Genomic DNA, 21,827 nt, shown 5'->3' with positions numbered 1-21,827 from the left:
TTAAAAGAAGGCCAGAGATTAAATATGAGCCGTTGATTAGATGGATCAACGGTTCAGATGCGTGTGTTTTTGTTTTGTGAGTGATAAAGGAGGGTGACGTGGCATGATCTAATTGGTTTAGTGAGAATGGCATGGATTGACAAGTTGGAAGAAAGGGGTGGACTTGGGTTGGGTATTTCCGGATTGTGTTGTTGTAATAACCCAGTCGATCGTTTTGAGTGTATTATCCCCGATCCCCTATTTAGAGTTTTCCCCGTATCTGTTTCTGCTTATGTGACTTGCCAGGAGGTCTTGTTTTTGATTTCGGAGTGTTTTGGGACACTTAGTCCCTAAAACGGAAGCTTAAGTCTCAGGATTTTGACCGTAGTCAGAAGTTGTGTGAAGACAACTTTGGAATGGGGTTCTGTCGGTTCTGTTAGCTCCGTTGGATGATTTTGGACTTTGGAGTGTGTCTAGACTGTGAATTTGAGGTGTATAGCTAATTTAGGCTTGAAATGTTGAAAGTCGAATTTTGGAAAGTTTGACCGGAGGGTTGAATTTTTGATATCGGGGTCGGATTCCTATTCCGGATGTTAGAATAGGTCTGTAATGTTGAATATGACTTGTGTGCAAAATTTGAGGTCAATCGGACGTGGTTTGGTAGGTTTCGGCATCGTTTGAGGAATTTGAAAGTTTAGAAGTTCTTTAAGCTTGAATCCGAGTGTAATTGGTGTTTTGATGTTGTTTTGAGTGATTCGAAGGCTCGGCTAAGTTCGTATAGGGTTATATGACCTGTTGATATGTTTGGTTGAGGTCTCAAGGGCCTCAAGGTGATTCCGGGTGGTTAACGGATTGTTTGAAGTTGGAAAATTGTAGTTGAAGCTGCTGCTGCTGTTGTTTCCACACCTACGGAATAGGAACCGCAGGTGCGAAGCCGCAGGAGCGAAGGAAGAGTCGCAGGTACGGCTAAGGAAGCCCTTGGCTCAGACCGCGGGTGCGATGGAAATCCCTCATCTGCGGTGGTCGCAGAAGCGAATTGAGAGGCACAGATGCGCACTTGGATCGCAGGTGCGGCTTGGGCCCCGCATCTGTGATGGCCGCAGATGCGGTCAGGTGATCACAGGAGCGGATCAGTCTTTTAATGAATTTTCTCAAAAGCGAAGCCCTTTTCACAGATGCGGAACTAGGACCGCAGGTGCAGTTTTGCTGGGCAGAAAATACCAGCTCGGGGTTTTGTCTTTCATTTTCCAATTTAGGACTTAAGGAATTCGGGAGAAAGGAAATTTTTTGAAGGTTTTCAAGGAGCAATGTTGGGGTAAGTGATTCTAACCCATAATGGTATAAATTTCGTGAATCCATGGCTCTATTCATCATCTAATTAGGGATTTGAACTAATCTGGTTTTTGAGGGTATGAAACCCCGAGAATTGGGATGATGTGAGTGTTTGGAAGTGACGCACATGCTAGGTGAAGGGCATGTGAGCATGCACCGCGAGGGATTGTGACTTGGTCCGTCCCGTGAGACTGTAAAGTCGAATAGCCATTGTTATTACTTGTTTTTCCTTATCTTTGAGCAATTGGCTGCCTTTCATGTTAGAAACCATGCTTAGGCCATATGATATTGCTGTTGGGACCCGCAACGGTCGTATACTTGTTGACTTGACTGCTAATTGTTGTCTTGTACTCATTTATAGTCTTACTTGTGTGTTACATCTCTGTTCCCTCTCAGTTCTTGTTGATACTTGTTGTATTCTCTGTTTGGGCTGATTATTATGATATTTTGTGAGCCCGAGGGGCTGGAGAGGTTAGTGATTGAGATAGGGCCTTAGTGCCGAGCTGTAAGCTATGTGAGGTTATATGGATCGGGTTGCACACCGCAACGAGCCTTATGGATATTTATGGATCGTGGATTGGGTTGCACGATGCAACGAGCCTTATGGCTACTTATATGATTGGGTCGGGCTGCACGCCGCAGCGATATAGCGCTTGGGCTGAAAGGGTCCCCTCCGGAGTTTGTACACCCCCAGTAAGCACAAGTACCTATTGAGAGTGTGTATTGAGGGCTGAGAGCCGAGAGTATGAGTTGTTGAGATGAGTTGAGTGACTGCTGCCTTGAGAGGCTGTACTTGCTTTTATTTATTGTTTCACTTAGTTGTTATATGTTGTTGTGGTGAAATTTCTGGAAGATTCATATCTGTTTTACTTGAGCTCGAACTGATTTGACTTACACTACCAGAATTGAAAGTATATTCACTCTTTACTGAAAACCTTTGAAATGAACTGTATTTTTATAGCTCGTCACTGCTTCTCACTTCCTTATTTAAATCTGTTACTTGCTGAGTTGGTTGTACTCATGCTACACCCTGCACTTCATGTGCATATCCATGTATGTATAGTTCTGGCGGTCACTGAGTTCGTGCGCGAGCTGACTATCGGAGACTTACGAGGTAGCTGCTGGCGTCCGCAATCCTTGTTTATCCATTCTTATTATCTTTTCTCTCTTATTTTGGCATTTGGCACAAACTGTAGTAGACTCTATTTCTATATTGGTTGTTAGATGCTCGTGACTTAGTGACACCCCGATGTCGGGCTATTTTATTTTTTCGCGCTTATGTTTTAATTGGGTTTTACCCCCTTTTTATGAAAAAATCTGGTTATCTTAAATGTCTTAATTCATTTCTGTTAAATTCTGAAAGTGTTTTGGAAAGGTCGGCTTGCCTAGTACCACGATAGGTGCCATCACGACGGGTTAGGTTTTGGGTCGTGACAACTGTATATTTGGGCTAAAATAAGAGGACTTGCAATTGTAGCCTCTTAGTTTTTTAACCCTTTTAAAATCAATTTAAATAAACTTAACAACTTCAATAAAAAAATGTGATAAAATTATAGTTACTATACGTTGCTAATTATTTTGGATCACTGGTTGATGGACTAGTTAAGTTAAGAAATTTGGAGCTTGGCCATGGTCAATATCGTGTCAAGACGACTCCTTTTCAGTGTTTTGAGTGTGCGAGTAGGTCCGTAGCGTATTTTATGATTGAAATTCATATATAGTTTGTGTCCGGAAGGTTTCGGATGAGTTTCGGGGTGGTTTCACATCATTTCAGTAAAGTTTGGGATTGTTAGTGCCGGTACATCGCAATTACGAACATTTTGTTGCAATCGCGAAATACTGCAATTGCAAACTTTTGGTCATAATTGCGAACATGTGGTCGCAATTGCGAATATCTGCAATTGCGAACTTTTGGTCGCAAATGCGACATCTGCAGCTGAGTTAAGAGTTGGAATTACGGTATTTTAGCTTATTCTTTCATATTTTGAACCCTAGACTCGGTAGGAGGCGCTTTGGATAGGGGATTTTCATCTACAGTCACTGGGTAAGTGATTTTGATCAATTTTCAACTATTGTACATAATTAAAAATGAGATTTAACATCATAATTATGAGAATCAAAGGGGAATTTTGAGAAACTTTGTCTATGTTTTGAAAAATGAAAATTTGGGATTTAAGAGTCGAATTGGACTCGTATTTTGAAAACAAACACATATACAGACTCGTGGGGTTATGGGTATTCAGAATCTACCCTTGGACCCGAGTTTTGATCGGGCGAGCCCAGGGTTGACCTTTGATAAATTATGTAAAGATCATAGCTTTATATATTGGAATTGATATCTCTTGCATTATTTGATGGTATTAAGTCGCTTTTGGTTAGACTTGAGCCAAGCGGAGGTGAATTGTGAAGGAAAAGCAATTTTAAAGTATTGATTGAGGGCTTTTGAGGTAAGTATCTTGCCTAACTTTGTGTGGGGGGAACTACCCCTTAGGATTTGAGTCATTTGTGCTAATTGTGTTTTATGAAAGTCGTGTACGCGAGGTGACGAGTACGTACTCGGGCTTATATGTGGAAAATTGACCAGTTTAGACTCTTAGGCTTCTTTCATGTACTTATTTGGAATTGTTAGCATATGTTATATCTTTTATTCATCATGTCTACTATCACGTGCTTTATTTGAAGTTGTCGTTACATATCACATTCCTTACTTGTCGAGTTTGCTCTTATATGCTTTATTTGAAGTTATTATCACTTTTATCATTATGTGATTTCTTTTATTGTGGAGTTACTCATAGTTGAAATTGTTGTCACATGATATACTTTTGTTGCTGAGTTATTCGCATGAATTTAGACATAGTACTAGTTCGTGCCATCTTTTTCATTGTTAGCCTATTCATACACTAGAATTCGAAGTTTGCCATTTCATAGAAATACTTTCACTATTGAGTTTATCCTTAAACAATTAATTGAAATTAAGGTTATCGAAAGTCATTAATCTATTTTAATTAAAGTTGTGTTTAAAGGGGTGTTGTTCCTTGTCGAGTTACTTTTTCGTTCATTTTGTTGTTATTGAGATTCTATATACGTTGTGTTGATCCATGGGCTATTTGTTGTGGAAATATTAATATCGTTGGATCTTTGGAAAGGTTGAGGCCTATGGGAACTTATTATACAAGTTGATATGTTGTGTTGTTGTGATGATAGCACATGTTAATTACTGTGTGGTTTGGTTGTAGTTATGCGGAGTACAAGGGTGGCATTTCACCGTTGTTGTTAAGCGGGTCATAAGGGTGTCAACTCTTTGTTGTTGAATGTACGATGTGATACGGGTGGCTATTAGAGAGGAGTGATAAGGGTGGCTATTATATGGAGTGATAGTAGCTATCAAAGAGATAAGGGTGGCTAATGATAATGTTAGGGCGGAGTGATACGGATGGCCATTGGAGACATAAGGGTGGCGATGTCATGGGTGATGTGTGATGGCTTGGGGACATTGTGTTGGTGATTTTTGTGTGATGGTGTGCTTTTCCTTGTGTATGTCATACACCTTACTTGACTTGTTTTGTTACTTCGATGAGCTACTCGATGTCTTTGATATTACTTATTGACTTGGCCTTCGATATTACACGCGCACAAGCATACACCGTAGCATGCCACTTATACTAGCTCATGAGTATGAAACTTGACCTTTATTGATCATGCCTATGTGTTCTTGTATTATTCGCTTTCATGTTGCTATTGAGCCTATAACCATTCCGGGCGGATTGCGATTGTGAGCATGTGACCATGCCGGGTGGATTGTGATTGTGAGCCTGTGACCATGCCGGGCGGATTGTGATTGTGAGCCTGTGACCATGCCGGGTGGATTGTGATTTTGAGCCTGTGCCAACTCTAGGCGGATTGTGAATGTGAGCATGTGATCATGCCGGGCGGTTTGAGATATTGGAACATGAGTTGTCTGTGTAGTTGTGATACGAGATGTGGGCACGAGGTGCTATGAGTATATGATGGTGGGTTGCGACCCGTGACTTGTGACTAAGAGATGAAGTATTACAAAGTGATTTCATTGTGAACCTTGTGTTAGAATGGCTTGATTTATTGGTTGTTATTGTGTTCCTTATTTGGTTTCATCGGTACTTTCATGGTGTTCCTATTGCCTTACTGTTTATATCACATGTTGATTCTTGTTGCCATTTACTGATTCCTGCTTTGCATTATTAGCTTTATACTTCTGTACTGCACAGGTTATTTTGTTTAGTGAGTGTCTTGACTTATACCTCGTCACTACTCCACCGAGATTAGTCTTGATATTTACTGGGTACCGACCGTGGTGTACTCATACTATAATTTTGCATATTTTTGTGCAAAGCCAGGTATTGGAGATATCGGACTCGGATGGAGTTTGCTTGTTGATCGCAAGGATTCAAGGTAGAGTTGCTTGGTCATCGCAGTCCCTTGGAGTCCTTTCCTTATATTGTACTATCAGATTGTCACTTCAACAATATTGTATTTCGATCTTTGAGATCGTTCCTTGTACTTAACTAGAGTTCGTGACTCTGTATTACCAGTCTTGGGAGCTTGTTATGATTATTGCCGCATAGGCTCATTTCGCTCTTGTAACGGTATTCATATTTAACTATGTTTCAAATTAGTATTGTTAATAGTTGGTTTAATTGTTATAGTAATCGGCTTACTAGTCGTAGAGACTAGGTGTCATCACGACATCCTATTGAGGGAGTTTAGGGTCGTGACAATTTGGTATCAGAGCTCTAGGTTCATAGGTTCTACGAGTCACGAGCAAGTTTAGTAGAGTCTTGCGAATCTGTATAAAGGCGTTTGTACTTATCTTCGAGAGGCTACAAAACCATTAAGAAAATTCCACGTATTTCATTCTTGTCGTGCGGAGTTGTTAATTTTGAAGTTTGAGCCTTTGTATCTCTTTTCTCTCATAGATGGTGAGGACACGCGCTACCGGATCAGCTAAGCAGACACTCGCGCCCCTGCTAGAGCCACAAGAGGTTGGGGCTGAGGAGGGGAACGTGTCGCGGCTAAAACACCTACTAGAGCAGTAGTTGAGGAGCCGCCAGTAGCTCCGCTTGGGGGACAGGCACCGGAGGTGCCTATTGTTACCCTTGGACTTCAGGGGACTTTAGCGTAGTTCCTGAGCATGTTTGGTACATTGGCTCAAGCGGGATTGATCTCCGTTGCACCAGCAATATCGTAGATTGGGGAGAAGCTAAGACTCCCACCGCCCGTACTCCAGAGCAACTAGCTGACATTGGTCAGGTTCCAGGTGTGATGCCGGTACAGCCTGTTATTCCGGTTCAGCCTGAGATCAGGCCAGGGGCATCATAAGAGGAGCAAAAGAAGCTTAAGAGGTTCAAGAGGTATAATCCACCTACTTTCAAAGGCACAACTATTGAGGATGCATAGGGATTTCTAGATAAGTGTCACCACATTCTCCGCACCATGGGTATTGTAGAGGTGAGCGGAGTTGCTTTTACTACATTTCAGCGGTCGGGAACAACGTAGTAATGGTGCAAGGTTTATGAGGGAGTAGACCAGTCGATGCAACACCACCCACTTGGGCTCAATTTTCAGAGATGTTTTTGAGGGAGTTTGTTCCCAGACCCTCTGGGATGCATGGCGTACAGTATTTGAGCAGCTGCGTTAGGGTACCATGACAGTGTTAGAGTATGCCATCAGGTTTAGTGAGTTATCTCGTCATGCACCTACCTTGGTTCCGTCAGTCAGAGAGCGAGACTGCAGATTCATTGATGGGCTCAGTTATGATCTTAGATTCTGCATGGCTCAGGAATTGCAGTGATACTCCATCTCAGCATGTGGTGGATATTGCCAAGATTTTAGAGCGTATTCAGGGTGAGGAGAGGGAGGATTAGGAGACAAAGAAGTCTCGATTGTTCTGTAGGGTTTAGTGGATTCTACTCTTCAGCTATGACCCATCGTGTTGAAGGCTTGGCCAGTCGGCCAGTCCAATCCGCACTTCAGACTACTTGTGGTGCTCTAGTTAGTCAGGGTACTCATGTAGGGCAGTCATCTTCTAGTGCACCACCGACACGGGGTTCCTACAGCGGTTATTCCAGTTATCCGGCACGAACTCAATATGAGCAGCCACGACCCTAGAGGGGTTGTTATGAGTGTGGTGATACTAGGCACATCATGAGAGATTATCCCAAACTCGAGAGGGGCGGATTTCATCAGAGCACTCAGGCCACAAACTCCATTCCAGTTGATACTCCACCTGCACAGCCAGTTAGGGGTAGAGGACAGGCGGGTAGAGGGCATCCTAGAGGGGGAGGCCCAACCTGGCCCGTTGATATGCTTTCTATGGTAGGGCTGAGGCTGCTGCACCAGATAGAGTTGTTACAGGTATGGTTTTGATGTTATAGAGGAGCATCATTCTTATTTTGATTTGGTTCTTCTTATCAAGGTGAGTCCTCTTATCTTGATTCACACATGGGTGAGTTTCGTGATTTTGTACTCTACTTATGTGTTTACCCCTATTGGGAGATTCTATAATGGTAGATCATGTCTATAATTTTGTTTTGTTCACTATTGAGAGCTGTGAGACTAGAAGTGACTTTCTATTACTCATTGCGGTAGGTTTTGATGTGATTTCTGGATGGTTTGGTTACGGTTTGTGATTTAGATGCTCTACCGGCGTGGGGGTTTCGTTACGTGTTATGATTTTGTTTTGCAAAATTGAATTAGTGGAAGGTTTCAATTGGTATGATGTGTATTCTACTTGTGATTCAAAGTTGAGGATGGGATCCTCGCGTTATCATGCAGTTTTATATGGTTGAATCAGGCTGCGTGATGCGATGGAGTTATATTAGGATGAGATCCTCATGATTAGTTCATATGTTTTGATTTTTCATTGTGGAATTGATTCATAGTATGGTACTGATAGGGAGTTGTGCCTATCAGGCTTGTTTGATAAATCTCTCATTTGATTCTCTTTGCATATTTGCATTGTGCTTATTGGGTTTTAGCTTGCGAGGTGTATGCCCAGGTGGCGTTAGATGTGACTTGTTGATTTAAGTGAATGGTCATAGGATCTTCATGTTTCTTGTATCGTTGTTAGTGTTCTGAAGGTTTGGAACAGTGTTCTAGCTGATATGAGGTTAATTGTCAGTGTTGGATTTGATTATGGGCACTGTGGTGGCCAGAGGTATTGTTATAGGCATATGTGTGATATGTTACATTGTGTTGTTGTACCTTGTGGGTATAGGCATGGGTTGTTGCAGCTGGAGGAGGCTGATACCTTGTGTTGATGCGTGAATCAGGTCCTTGGGAAATGATCGGATGGTGAAAATTTTGGTCTAAGGTTTATCAGTATAGGTGGAAGGAATAATTTTTAGTTGAGATGGTTTTGTCGGTCTTAGGTAGATTAGGGTAACGTTGGATCACCCATGAGCATATGTATGGTGAGTACATTCAGTGATATGATGACTTCGGAATGGTTCTTGGCATGTTCGAGCACGAACGTTTATTTATGTGGGGGATAATGTAACGACCCGACCGGACATTTTGAGGATTTGCGTCTCGTTTGGTGGTTTAAGGTCTTGAGTAGCTTCGTATTATGATTTGTGTGTGTGTCCGGGTTTGGTTTTCGGATGATTCGGGATTGCTTTGGAAGGATGATTCTTGTATTAGAAGCTTAAGCGGTAAGAGTTGATCAGAGTTTTACTTTTTTGTAGATGACTCTGGAATGGTGTTTTTATTAGCTTCGTATGGTGATTTTGGTCTTAGGCGCGTGTCTGTATTTGGATTTGGATATCCGTAGGTTAATTTGATGCATTTTGGCAAAGTTGGAAAGTTGAAAGTTTGGAAGGTTGAGAGGTTTGACCAGCAATTGACTTTATAGATATCAGGTTCAGATTGCAATTATGGGACTTGGAATAGCTTCGTTATGTCATTTGGGACTTGCATGCAAAATTTGACGTCATTCCGGGTTGATTAGATATGATTCGACGCGAGTTGTATAAGTTGAAAAGTCATAGTTCATTAAGCTTGAATTGAGGTGCGATTCATGATTTTGATGTTATGTTTCAGGATTTGAGGCCTCGAGTAGGTTCGTGTTATGTTTTGGGACTTGTTGGTATGATTTGATGGGGTCCTTAAGGGCTTGGGTATATTTTGGATCATTGGGGGAGAGACTAGTTAAGTTAAGAAATTTGGACTCTGACCATGGTCAATATCGGGTCAAGACGACCTCTTTTCATTGTTTTGAGTGCCCGAGCAAGTTCATAGCATGTATTATGATTGAAATTCATATATGGTTTGTGTCCGGGAGGTTGCGGATGAGTTTCAGGGTGGTTTCGGATCATTTCGGTAAAGCTTGGGATTCCTGGTGGTGGTACTTCGCAATTGTGAACTTTTTGTTGCAATTGCGAAATACTGCATTTGCGAACTTTTGGTCGCAATTGCGAACATGTGGTCACAATTGCGAACATCTGCAATTGTGAACTTTTGGTCGCAAATGCGAACATCCGCAATTGCGAACTTGTGGTCGCAAATGCGACATCTCTTGCTGGGTTAAGAGTTGAAATTTTGGTATTTTAGCTCATTCTTTTATATTTTGAACCCTAGACTCGGTAGGAGGCGCTTTTGGAGAGGGGAGTTTCATCTACAATCATTGGGTAAGTGACTTTGATCAATTTTCTACTATTTTACATGATTATAAATGAGATTTAACATCAAAATTATGAGAATCAAAGGGGAATTTCGAGCAACTTTGTCTATGTGTTGAAAAAAGAAAATTAAGGATTTAAGAGTCGAATTGGACTCAGATTTTGAAAAACACATATACGGACTCGTGGGGTTATGGGTAGTCGGAATCTACCCTTGGACCCGAGTATTGATCGGGCGAGCCCGGTTGACTTTTGAGAAATTTTGTGAAGACCATAGCTTTATTTATTGAAATTGATATCTCTTGCATTATTTGATGTTATTAAGTCGATTTTGGTTAGATTGGAGTCGAGCGGAGGTGAATTGTGAAGAAAAAACTATTTTAGAGTATTGATTGAGGGCTTTTGAGGTAAGTATCTTGTCAGACTTTATGTGGGGGAACTACCCATTAGGATTTGAGTCGTTTGTGCTAATTGTGTTATATGAAAGCTGTATACGTGAGGTAACGAGTACGTACTCGGGCTTATATGTGGAAAATTGATCGGTTTAAACTCTTAGGCTTCTTTCATGTAGTTATTTGGAATTGTTAGCACATGTTATATCTTTTATTCGTCATGTCTAATATTTCATGATTTATTTAAAGTTGTCGTTACATGTCACATTCCTTACTTGTCGAGTTTGCTCTTATATGATTTATTTGAAGTTATTATCACTTTTATCATTATGTGATTTATTTTATTGTGGAGTTACTCTTAGTTGTAATTGTCATTACATGATATCCTTTTGTTGCCGGGTTATTCTCATGCATTTAAACGTAGTACTAATCTGTGCCATCTCTTTCATTGTTAGCCTATTAATACACTCAAATCTGAAGTTTTCCATTTCATAGAAATACTTTAACTATTGAGTTTATCCTTAAACAATTAATTAGAATTGAAGTTATCGGAAGTCATTAATCTATTTTAATTGAAGTTGTGTTTAAAATGGGTGTTGTTCCTTGTCGAGTTACGTTTTCGTTCATTTTGTTGTTATTGAGATTCTATATATGTTGTGTTGAGCCGTGTGTTATTTGTTGTGAAAATATTGATATCGTTGGATCTTTGGAAAGGTTGTGACATATAGGCACTTGTTATACGAGTTGATATGTTGTGTTGTTGTGATGATAGCATATATGAATTATTGTGTGGTTTGGTTGTTGTTATTTGAAGTATAAGGGAGGCATTTTACCGTTGTTATGCGGGGCATAAGGGTAGCATCTCACTGTTGTTGAATGTATGGAGTGATATGGGTGGCTATTGTGTTATTGTCCGGGCAGAGTGATAAGGGTGGCTATTATACGGAGTGATGCGGGTAGCTATTAGAGAGATAAGAGTGGCTAATGAAAATGTCATGGTAGAGTGATACAAGTGGCTATCAGAGAGATAAGGGTGGCAATGTCAAGGGTGATATGTGATGGCTTGGGGACATTGTGTTGGTGATTTTCATGTGATGGTGTGCTTTTCCTTTTGTATGTCATATAATTTGCGTGACTTGTTTTGTTGCTTCAATGAGCTACTCGATGTCTTTGATATTACTTGTTGACTTGGGCTGCAGTAGTATACTTGCACAAGCATACACAGTAGCATGCCACTTACACTAGCTCAGGAGTATGAAACTTGACCTTTATTGATCGCGCCCATGTGTTCTTGAATTATCCGTTTTCATGTTGCTATTGATCCTGTGACCAGGCCGGGCGGATTACTATTGTGAGAATGTGACCATGCCGGGCGGATTACGATTGTGAGCCTGTGACCATGCCGGGCAGATTGTGATTGTGAGCATGTGACCATGTCGGGCGGATTGTGATTGTGAGCATGTGACCATGCCAGGTGGATTGTGATTTTGAGCTTGTGCCAGCGCTGGGCGGATTGTGAATGTGAGCATGTGATCATGCCGGGCGGTTTGAGATATTGGCACGTGAGTTGTCCGTGCAGTTGTGATTCGAGATGTGGGCACGAGGTGTTGTGAGTATATGATGGTGGGTTGAGATCCGTGGCTTGTCACTAAGAGATGAAGTATTACAAAGTGATTTCGTTGTGAACCTTGTGTTTGAATGGCTTGATTTATTGGTTGTCATTGTGTTGCTTATTTGGTTTCAACGGTAGTTTCATGGTGTTCCTATTGCATTACTGTTTATATCACATGTTGATTCTTGTTGCCATTTACTGATTCCTGCTTTCCATTATTAGCTTATACGTCTATACTGCACATGTTATTTTGTCTAGTGAGTGTCTTAACTTGTACCTCATCACTACTCCACCGAGGTTAGTCTTGATACTTACTGGATACCGATCGTGGTGTACTCATACTACACGTGCACATTTTTGTGCAGAGCCAGGTATTGGAGATATCGTACTCGGGGGAAGTTAGCTTGTTGATCGTAAGGATTCAAGGTAGAGTTGCTTATACGTCGTAGTCCCATGGAATCCTTTCCTTATATTGTACTGTCAGATTTTCACTTGAACAGTGTTGTATTTTGATCTTTGAGATCTTTTCATGTACTTAACTAGAGTTCGCGACTCTGTATTACCAGTCTTGGGAGGTAGTTATGATTATTGTCGTGTATGCTCATTTCGCTCTTGTATCAATATTCAAATTAAACTCTGTTTAAAATTAGCATTGTTAGTAATTGGTTTAATTGATATAGTAATCGGCTTACCTAGTCTTAGAGTCTAGGTATCATCACAATATCCTACAGAGGGAGTTTGGGGTCGTGACAAAGATGAAACATATGAATAATATTGGTTGTACTTTTCTCCTAAAAAGTCTTTTGCTTGTCCTGTATGTCCTTTAGCAAGACAAACAAGATTGCCTTTTCCTGACAGTTCTATATAAACTACTAAACCATTTTAATTGATTCATATGGACACCTGGGGTCCATATGCTACACCTACTTATGGTGGATCTATGTATTTCTTAACCATTGTTGATGACTACACTAGAGCTACTTGGACTCATCTAATGGGTGCCAAGAGCAATATTTTTGACCTTCTTAAAGGATTCATTGCCATGGTTGAGACACAATTCCAATCTGTAGTTCAAACAGTTAGGAGTGATAATGCCCTAGAATTGGGGTCCAGTCTTGCTGGTTCTACCTATTTTTCTAGTAAAGGGATTATTCATCAAACTTCTTGTCCATACACTCCACAGCAAAATGGAGTGGTGGAGAGAAAGCATAGATATCTTCTTGAAACAACTAGGGCTCTTCTTTTTTAATCTCATCTCCCTATCTAGTTCTGGGGAGATTGAATTCTTACTACCACATACTTAGTCAATAGGTTTCCTTCTGCTTTACTTCTTGGGAAAAGCCCTTATGAACTGTTGTTTGCGGTTGTACTTGCATACTCTCACCTTAGAGCTTTAGGTGCCTGTGTTACTCTACTAAGACTAAGCCTCATAAGAACAAATTTTTTCACATGTCTATTACTTGTGTTTTTATAGGGTTTCCTTTTTCTAAGAAAGGGTATAAACTGTATAATCTATCCAGCAAGGCAGTTTTCATTTCTAGGGATGTCATTTTCAAGGAACACATCTTTCCCTTCCTTAATTCGTATGGTGGTTTATCCCCTCCCCCCCCCCCCCCATGTATCTTCCTTTTCCTTCAGCCAGTTTTGACATTTCTCCTTCTTTTTTTCATCTACTTCCCCTTCTCCTTCCTCATCTCCTGCTTCCTCCTCTCCTTCCTTTTCTGATCCTCCTTTATCTCCTTCCACTCCTACCACTTCTTCCTCTTCTATCTTTGATCTTCCCTTGAGAAGATCTTCTAGGCCTCATAATCCCCCTGTTTATCTTAAAGACTTTGTCTGGTACTCTTTTTCTCTAATATCTGCCCCCAGTCATGTTGCTCCTTCTATTACTCAACTACATATTCCTAAGCCTCACTCTTACTCCCAGGCATCAACTATCCCTGAGTCCGGATGCTATGAGGAAGAAATTTGAGGCTTTGGAGGCAAACAAAACTTGGGATATTGTTGAGGTGCCCCCTGGAAAAAAAAATCCATTAGCTGCAAATGGGTTTACAAGGTTAAGTATAAAGATGATGGGAATATAGAGAGGTATAAGGCTAGGCTAGTTGTTAGGGGTGGTACTCAAGTGGATGGTGTTGACTTCCTTGATAATTTCTCTCATATTGTCAAAATGTCCATTGTTACGACCTGAGTTATCGTGGTTGTCAAGAAGAGTTGGCATATGTTCCAACTTGATGTCAACAATGCATTCTTGTATGGTGATCTTGATGAGGAAGTTTTTATGAAACTCCCTCCTGGTTTTTCTGTTGGCTCTTCTTCTTCTTCTTCTTCTGATCCTCTAGTGTGCAAGCTTCATAAGTCTTTATATGGGTTGAGACAGGCCTCCAGACAGTGGTATGCAAAGCTGTCTCAAGCTTTACATTCTAGGGTTATGTGCATTCTCTCAGTGATTATTCTTTTTTCACCGAAGGTTCTGGCAACTCCCTCGTTATCGTGGTTGTGTATATGGATGATATTATTTTGACGGGGGTTGATATTTCTGAAATTTCCTCCCTTAAGGCCTTTTTGGATCTTCAGTTTAAAATTAAGGATCTTGGGTCTCTTAACTACTTTCTTGGGATTGAAAATCTACATACTAGTTCTGGGGTTCTTCTACATCAAAAGAAGTTTATTTATGATCTTTTAGCTGCTTTTAACTCTTTTTATTGTTCTCCTGTCACTTGTCATCTTGAGTTGAATGTGAAATTGAAGGCTAAGGAGGGGGATCTTCTCCCTAATCCTGAGGAATACAGAAGTCTCATTGGTAAGCTTAATTTCCTCACTAACACCAGGCCTGACCTTAGTTTTGTTGTGCAACATCTCAGCCAATTCATGAAGCATCCCTGTCTACCCCACATGAAGGTAGCCTTGAACCTCTTGAGGTATTTGAAAGGCACTTCTGACTTTGGCATCTTCCTTTCGAACTCTCCTGATCTCTCCTTGCAAGCTTATTGTGATAGTGATTAGGGGTCTTGCCCTGACAGTAGGAGATCTGCTTCTGGCTTTTGCATATTTCTTGGTGGCAGTCTAATTGGTTGGAAGTCTAAGAAGCATGCAGTGGTCTCCTTTATCTTCAGCTCAGGTTGAGTATAGGTTTATGAGCAAGGTTGTGGCTGAAATTACTTGGGTCTGCATGTTGTTGTTTGACCTTGGAGTTGTATCTGTTCCTATTTTCTGTGATAGTCTATCGGCCATTCACATTGCACGCAATCTAGTCTTCCATGAGCGGACCAAACACATTGAGTTGGACTGTCACTTTGTGCATAACAGGATTGCTGAGGGTCTCATCAGCTTATCTCACACATCTAGTGCTTCTCAACTCGCTGATGTCCTCACTAAACCCCTGTGTGGGGCCTCTCATCATCTTCATATTCGCAAGTTGGGGGTTCTCTCACCCTCCAACTTGAGGAGGGCTGTTGGGAGTCTAGATTTGGGCTGAAGAAAATGCGGGCCAAGGCCCATGTATATTTATGTACATTAGTTTGGTCCCATTTACTTGTAACACTATTAGTCTGGTAGCCCACTTTAGTCTATTTTCTTTTACTCAGTATTGGGCCATGTATATATAGACAAGGACCCGATTGTAATAGACAGATGATTCATTTTGGCTTTCTTTATCAGAAAATATATCGAACTTTCTCTCTCACTTCTACCTAACCCTAAGTTCTTCTTCGTCGAATCTATGTAGATGCTGGTTGTTAACAGAATCAATGTTCCTATGTACAGCTCGTGTTCTATTTCTAACTAACTACGACACATGTTCCTACACTGTTATGTTCTAACCAACTATTGGATACACGCAAAAATAAACAAAGTATTTAGAAATCTACAACTATTCTTCTGGTGTCTTTTAGTAGGCCCAAGAAAGACTCTGAGCCCAAAGTGTTGAGTCCAAATGAAACCGACCCAGTTGGAACAAACACAACTTGAGCCCAATGTATTGTGAAACCCCGGTTGTAACCCAATTCCTTGTGACCGTCTGATCAATCCACGTGTCACCATCTCTTTTATTCGGATCAAGCATATGTCTTACAGTCTCCATTTGCTCTTCCGTATATAAACCCTAACCTTGTACTTGATCAGTTCAGTTTAACAAGATGCCCACCCAGAAACTTAATCTATTTGCTCATAATATAAGATATATGAACAATGATTTCTATTCTGTTTTGAATTTTAAATGATGAAGACAGCTGAAACGGCTGCGGAGTGCATGATATTAATTGAAAATTTAAGCTCTTTATGTCATCCAACTTTTTAAAGCATGGAAATGGAATATTTAAGCTGTATATGAGCTAGTATATTAATCAAGTCAATCTCCTGTAAGCTGTTCAAAATAGGCGATAGGAATTACAAATGAAGGAGGTGACTTAGATTCCCCGCCGTTTTAAGAGATTTAATTTGGTAATGAAATTTCACATATATATGGTGTTGACATTGTGGTTATTATCTTAATCACTCTAGTTAGAAATTGAATTTCTGGATTCATTCTCTTCCGCTGAGATCTTAATTTTTTCCTATATCAATTTCGGCTTTTTTAATTTTATTTGTTTTTGGTTTGACAATTTGTAAATGTTTGTATTCTTTAACTTTTCTAAATGAACTAAGTTCTTACCCCGATACCATAACAACAATAACAACATACCCAGTATAATTTTACAAGCGGAGTCTGGGAAGGACAATATTGTGTGCGCAGACCTTACCCTTACCTTGTACAGGTAAAAAAAGTTATTTCCGATAGACTCTCAGCTCAGGCGAGCATAAGCACAGCAATTTAGAACAAGAGATGCAGGAATAAAGAAGGAAATATGAAGAAATTGGCCAGACTAATATTTCTCACTGACCAAGTGCCCAGGCAAATATAAACTCTAAACTCTCACTGGCTATAAGGTCAGGCAATAGTATTTCTCACTAACCAAGCGGCCAGGCAAATATAAACTCTCATTGACCATAAGGCCAAGCAACAGAAAATATATGTATATGATGTTGTATATCATGTATATAGTAGAATGTATGAAGGTGTGTGTGTAATTTTTCTATTTCTATTCAGTATCATGAAATGACACGAAGCGGATAAGGACCCCTCAATAAGATATGATGGAAATATACAGAAATATGTAACACATATGAGACACGAGCTCTATAGTATGCATTTCTTGTACAAGATTCATCCAACTCTTAATTACTTATTACTTTTTCATGCCAATGAAAAAAAAAAAGGAATAGCCATCACATACCTCTCATCGTCAATACGTCTATACGAACACAATAACAAATTTATCTCGAATAGTACCTCAATAGCAATCTAATAATACACCGAAGCAAAATTAACATCAGGAAGTCCTTACCCCCTGATGTATGATATTTTAGTTAATCCACGCGGTCAATGGAGCACATTGGTAGGTTGTGGATTAGTTTAAATTCATCAACTGAGATGAATTCTCTGTAAAATCACATTGTATAATCCAAGTGAAGCTACATCCACATTTACATAAAGACCTCCAACTCCTTCGAAACAATCATCACTCACTACATTTTCTCCAATTTTTGCTTCATCCTATGCTAAATATACAGTTACCACCGAAACAACCCTTAAAAATGCCTGCTAAAAGCGAGTATCGCACTAAATTGATCTGTCTCCAATTAATTTTATTTTATGCTAGAGTCCTTACTAGTAAAACTAGTAAAATCAACAGATATAAAAAAAAGAAATTCTATAGGTGTGACTTACTTAGCCCGACAAGTCACATGCAGCAGGCTCAGACCCAGAGGGAGAGGACATTAAGAGGGGATCGAACCTGCGTCGGCCGTGTGGACAACATCTCCAAACCAACTGGGCCGGTCCATTCGGGACTATAGTTGTGACTTCATGACTCATATTTTACAGGTGTAAACCATACCGCTTATTCCTCAATTATCCAACTCTAAATCGTAGCTCAAACAGGTACAAACAGAGTCAAACAATCAACTCTCTCATATGAATTTGATTCAAACAATACAAAGTTCAGTGGAACCGAAAAAGACGAAACCCGTTAAGAAATTCATGAATAAATCATAGTATTACTATTCTCCATAAATAACAAAGAATCCAGTAGTAATGTTCAACAACAATAATGATAGTAGTAAAAAGAATCAACAGCGGTCACGACTACCGCCGCCCGTAAAAGTCAAAAACTAAAAAAAAGAATGAACAAAAAACAGTGAAAAATAAAATCATAAATAACTCCTAACTGTTCAACTCCGGCGAAATAAAACACAAAAGATCTCACAGATGAAAGATGATTCAAAGCATCAACGAAGCAGCAAAGATAGCTACAACAGCAGATCCGGCGACAGCGACTCTGTTCAAGGAGGCAGAGTTAGGAGATGAAGTAGGAGAACCGCCGGGAGCAGCGCCGATCGACGGAGGAGAAGAGCCAGAAGGAGATGATGCCGGAGTATCGACAGTTGGGGGAGCTGGTGGAGATGCTAATGGAGATTCAGATGGAGAAGATGCAGTAGTAGGAGCATTTGCAGGAGCAGAGACAGGTGTTGATGTTGTAGAAGGTTGAGGAGTCGCCGCCGGAGGTGATGATACTGGTGGCGGAGAACTCTTCGGAGAAGCTGCCGGAGATGATCCCGGTGCCTGAGCAAAAGCAGATCCAGCCACTAAGGCCAACATTAAAGCAATGATCATCTTTGAGTACGCCATTCTAGCCTTTAGAATAAGGAGCTTTTTGGAAGAAGAAAAGAGGAACAAGCACAAACAGGTATAGGAAGAGAAAATATGAAAGTGTTGAGTTCGGTTTGGAGGAATTGACAAGGAAAAGCAGTGTATATATAGGAGGAAAATATGCGGAAATTTTAAAATTTTATGTTAGTAAGTCGGTTTAGAAAAGTTGAATAAAATAGTGGACTAATAATTTGTTGACAACTCAACAACCGAAGAAGGACGGGACGGTGATTGAGTCCACCTGGTTACATTTTTCTTTCCGCGTCAAGAGATAAATTTCTAGAATTATGTTTTGTTTTGACTGTGTTTCTTTGTGCATTTTTTATTTGAAATAATTCGTCATAAAAATTACAAAAAAAAATTCTTTAAAATACTTTTCCTAAAATAAGCTAAGGACTGATTTTTTTTTTTCCGAGCATTTTAATGACTGTTCTCTCTTTATATATAAAATTATTATTAGCAAACATTATGGTTACCGTTATAATTGGCACGTTCTGGTCTAGCTAGCTGGATTATAAAATTCGTTTCTGTTTTGGCCACCTAAGAAGCAGGGGCTGGGTGTTAAGAGGTTGGAAAGTACTCATTTGCATCTAACATTTATTTTAAATTAGTATATAAATTTATAATAATTAGCAAAAAAAAGAGATGAAAATATACTTTACTTAATCACGCATAAGCAATTAAAATTTTATATATAAATACATATCATGCACTTATTAATTTAATATTTTATGTATATAATTACCAAGTAAAATCTATTTTTTGCGTATGGACATAGAAAGCAAGACTCTTTCTCGACAATCTTGCCTTCTACTCTTTCTCTCACAAATGATGACCTCCAACGGGAAACTACAGAACATGGATTCATGTGCTGTATAAATTCTTGTTGTTTATTGAATTTAATTATTGGGGTAACCTTTTCTAAAATGTAATTTAAGTTCTTGAATTAGAAGAAGGGGAGAGAGTTGGTGAGGCTCTTGAGAATTCTTGTGCTTGTGGGGTCATTAGAGCTTTGCTTTTCCAAATTAGATATACATGTAATTTGTAAAACTTTTCAACTGTTGAACTCTATTAAATAGGAAAAAATAGATTGTAAATTGTAATCTTGATTGCCAGCCTTTTGAAAAATATTTATTTTGTTATGCAAGGAATATTTCTTTTAATTTTTTAAAATTTGAAAATGTTGCAATTAAATAAGGATAAAGGAGATTAGGAACTCAATCAGATGCGTAACTACCTTTAATGAAAGAGTTCAATTGAATACTCTACCATGGTAATTAATTATATATATATATATATATATATATATATATATATATATATATATATATATATATATATATATGATTGAATCTTTTACCTAGGTTCAAATCTTAGGTGTATTTTTCACTTCTTATTTTTAACTCTTAATTCAAATTTCTGGTTCCACCACTAAACTTAATATTTAATTTACTAACTACCCTAATGTAGTGAACCCGGGAATGGCTTGGAAGCAATAGAGATGTGTCTTTGTGAATTGCCATTTGCCAGAGTGATTGAAGATTGCAATACAAGATTCAGATCTTTAAGGGTAAGGAAACTCGAAAAAATTCAATAGCAAAATTCCTCAACCAGCTTGCAAGGGTTAGGTTCTCACATGGAAGATTTAGGATTGATTCCCCTTATCAATAACCTCTTTAGTCAGATCTCTACGCATCGAGCTTGTCTAGTGCGGTTTTACTCTCCAGTATGATTTGCGATAGCTATTACACAGTAAACAGATTACTAATGCGCACCTGAATAATAAAGACATCGAGTTTCCCCGAAAATTTTCCAAAAGAAAAAGGAAAAAAGAATTGCTCAACCTGCATGCATACTTCAATTGCACTCCTTGCCTGGCCAAAGAAAAAAATTGGTCCACTTGAATTTCCTTTTTTCTTTCTTTATTTTTTGCTTTGTTTTGCCACGTTCTTTCTTTCTACTTTTATCATTTTTGTAATTTTGTGTACTTACAAGATACTATTATTTTAAGTGAAGTAAGTGGATTACGGGCTCCTATATCATAATGTACGTAGGAATTGAGAAGCACTATAAATTTGAAAATTCTCAACTAATTTACAAAACGAAAAATAAACAAATATTCACTATATCAACAGCGGTCACGACTACCGGCGCCCGTAAAAGTCCAAAAGAAAAAGAAAAAAAAACAGTGAAAATAAGCTATAAATAAATCCTAACTCATCAACTCCGGCGAATGAAAACACAAAATATCTCACAAATCAGAGATTTAAAGAATCAAAGAAGCAGCAAAGACAGCTACAACAGCAGATGCTGCAACGGCGACTCTGTTCAAGGAAGCAGAGTTAGGAGAGGAAGTAGGAGAACCACCGGGAGCGGCGGCGATAGATGGAGGAGAAGCGCCAGAAGGAGATGATGCCGGAGTATCTACAGTTGGTGGAGATTCTGATGGAGAAGATGCAGTAGTAGGAGCGGAGACAGGTGTTGATGTAGGAGGAGGAGGAGTCGCCGCCGGCGGTGGAGAACTCTTCGGAGAAGCTGCTGGAGATGCTCCTGGTGCCTGAGAGAAAGCAGATCCAGCTACTAATGCGAACATTAAAGCAATGATCACTTTTGAGTATGCCATTCTAACCTTTAGGACGAGAAAACTTTGAAGAAATAAGAAAAGTGGAATATATATGCACAAAAGGAAGAGAAAATATGAGTGTTGTTGAGTACCGTTTGGAAGAAAGGATAGGAAAAGAGTGTATATATAGGAGGGAAATTTCTAATTTTATTACTGAGTTAGTTTGGGAAATTTGATTTAAAATAAGCTACGTAATTAGTGGACAACTCAACGACAGAAGAAAGAGAGGGGGATGTGACTCAGTCCAAGCTGGTTAACATTTTTCTTTCCGTGTGAAGAACTAAATTTCTCTGGAAAACTTTTGTTTGAATTTTTCTTTGTTTTTTTTTTTTTTTTGATTTGAGGGAATTTCTTATAAAGAATTCGAAGAAGCTTTTTTCAAAATATTTTGCGAAAAATTTATCAAAAACAACCTATGAAATGACTGTTGGATCATTGTATTATTACTAGCAATTTAGCAAACATTATGGTTACCGTTATGATTGGC

At 39.4% G+C, this 21,827-nt stretch overlaps 2 protein-coding genes across 2 annotated transcripts; both read right to left on the bottom strand.

Moving 5' to 3' along the window:
- Positions 1 to 18,045: 18,045 nt before the first annotated feature.
- Positions 18,046 to 18,808, bottom strand: LOC104120464 (classical arabinogalactan protein 5-like). The gene has a single exon (XM_009632217.4). It carries the CDS (start codon positions 18,694 to 18,696, stop codon positions 18,289 to 18,291), a length of 408 nt encoding a protein of 135 aa, XP_009630512.1. The 5' UTR covers positions 18,697 to 18,808; the 3' UTR covers positions 18,046 to 18,288.
- Positions 18,809 to 20,774: 1,966 nt separating this feature from the next.
- On the bottom strand, positions 20,775 to 21,462 carry LOC104120463 (classical arabinogalactan protein 5-like). The gene has a single exon (XM_009632216.4). The coding sequence runs from the start codon at positions 21,338 to 21,340 to the stop codon at positions 20,984 to 20,986; it is 357 nt and encodes a 118-aa protein (XP_009630511.1). The 5' UTR covers positions 21,341 to 21,462; the 3' UTR covers positions 20,775 to 20,983.
- Positions 21,463 to 21,827: the final 365 nt, after the last annotated feature.

This window comes from Nicotiana tomentosiformis, chromosome 12 (assembly GCF_000390325.3).
Source record: "Nicotiana tomentosiformis chromosome 12, ASM39032v3, whole genome shotgun sequence".
Taxonomy (NCBI): domain Eukaryota; kingdom Viridiplantae; phylum Streptophyta; class Magnoliopsida; order Solanales; family Solanaceae; genus Nicotiana; species Nicotiana tomentosiformis.
Note: the sequence above shows the minus strand (reverse complement) of the source record. Positions and strands in the feature narration are given on the sequence as shown.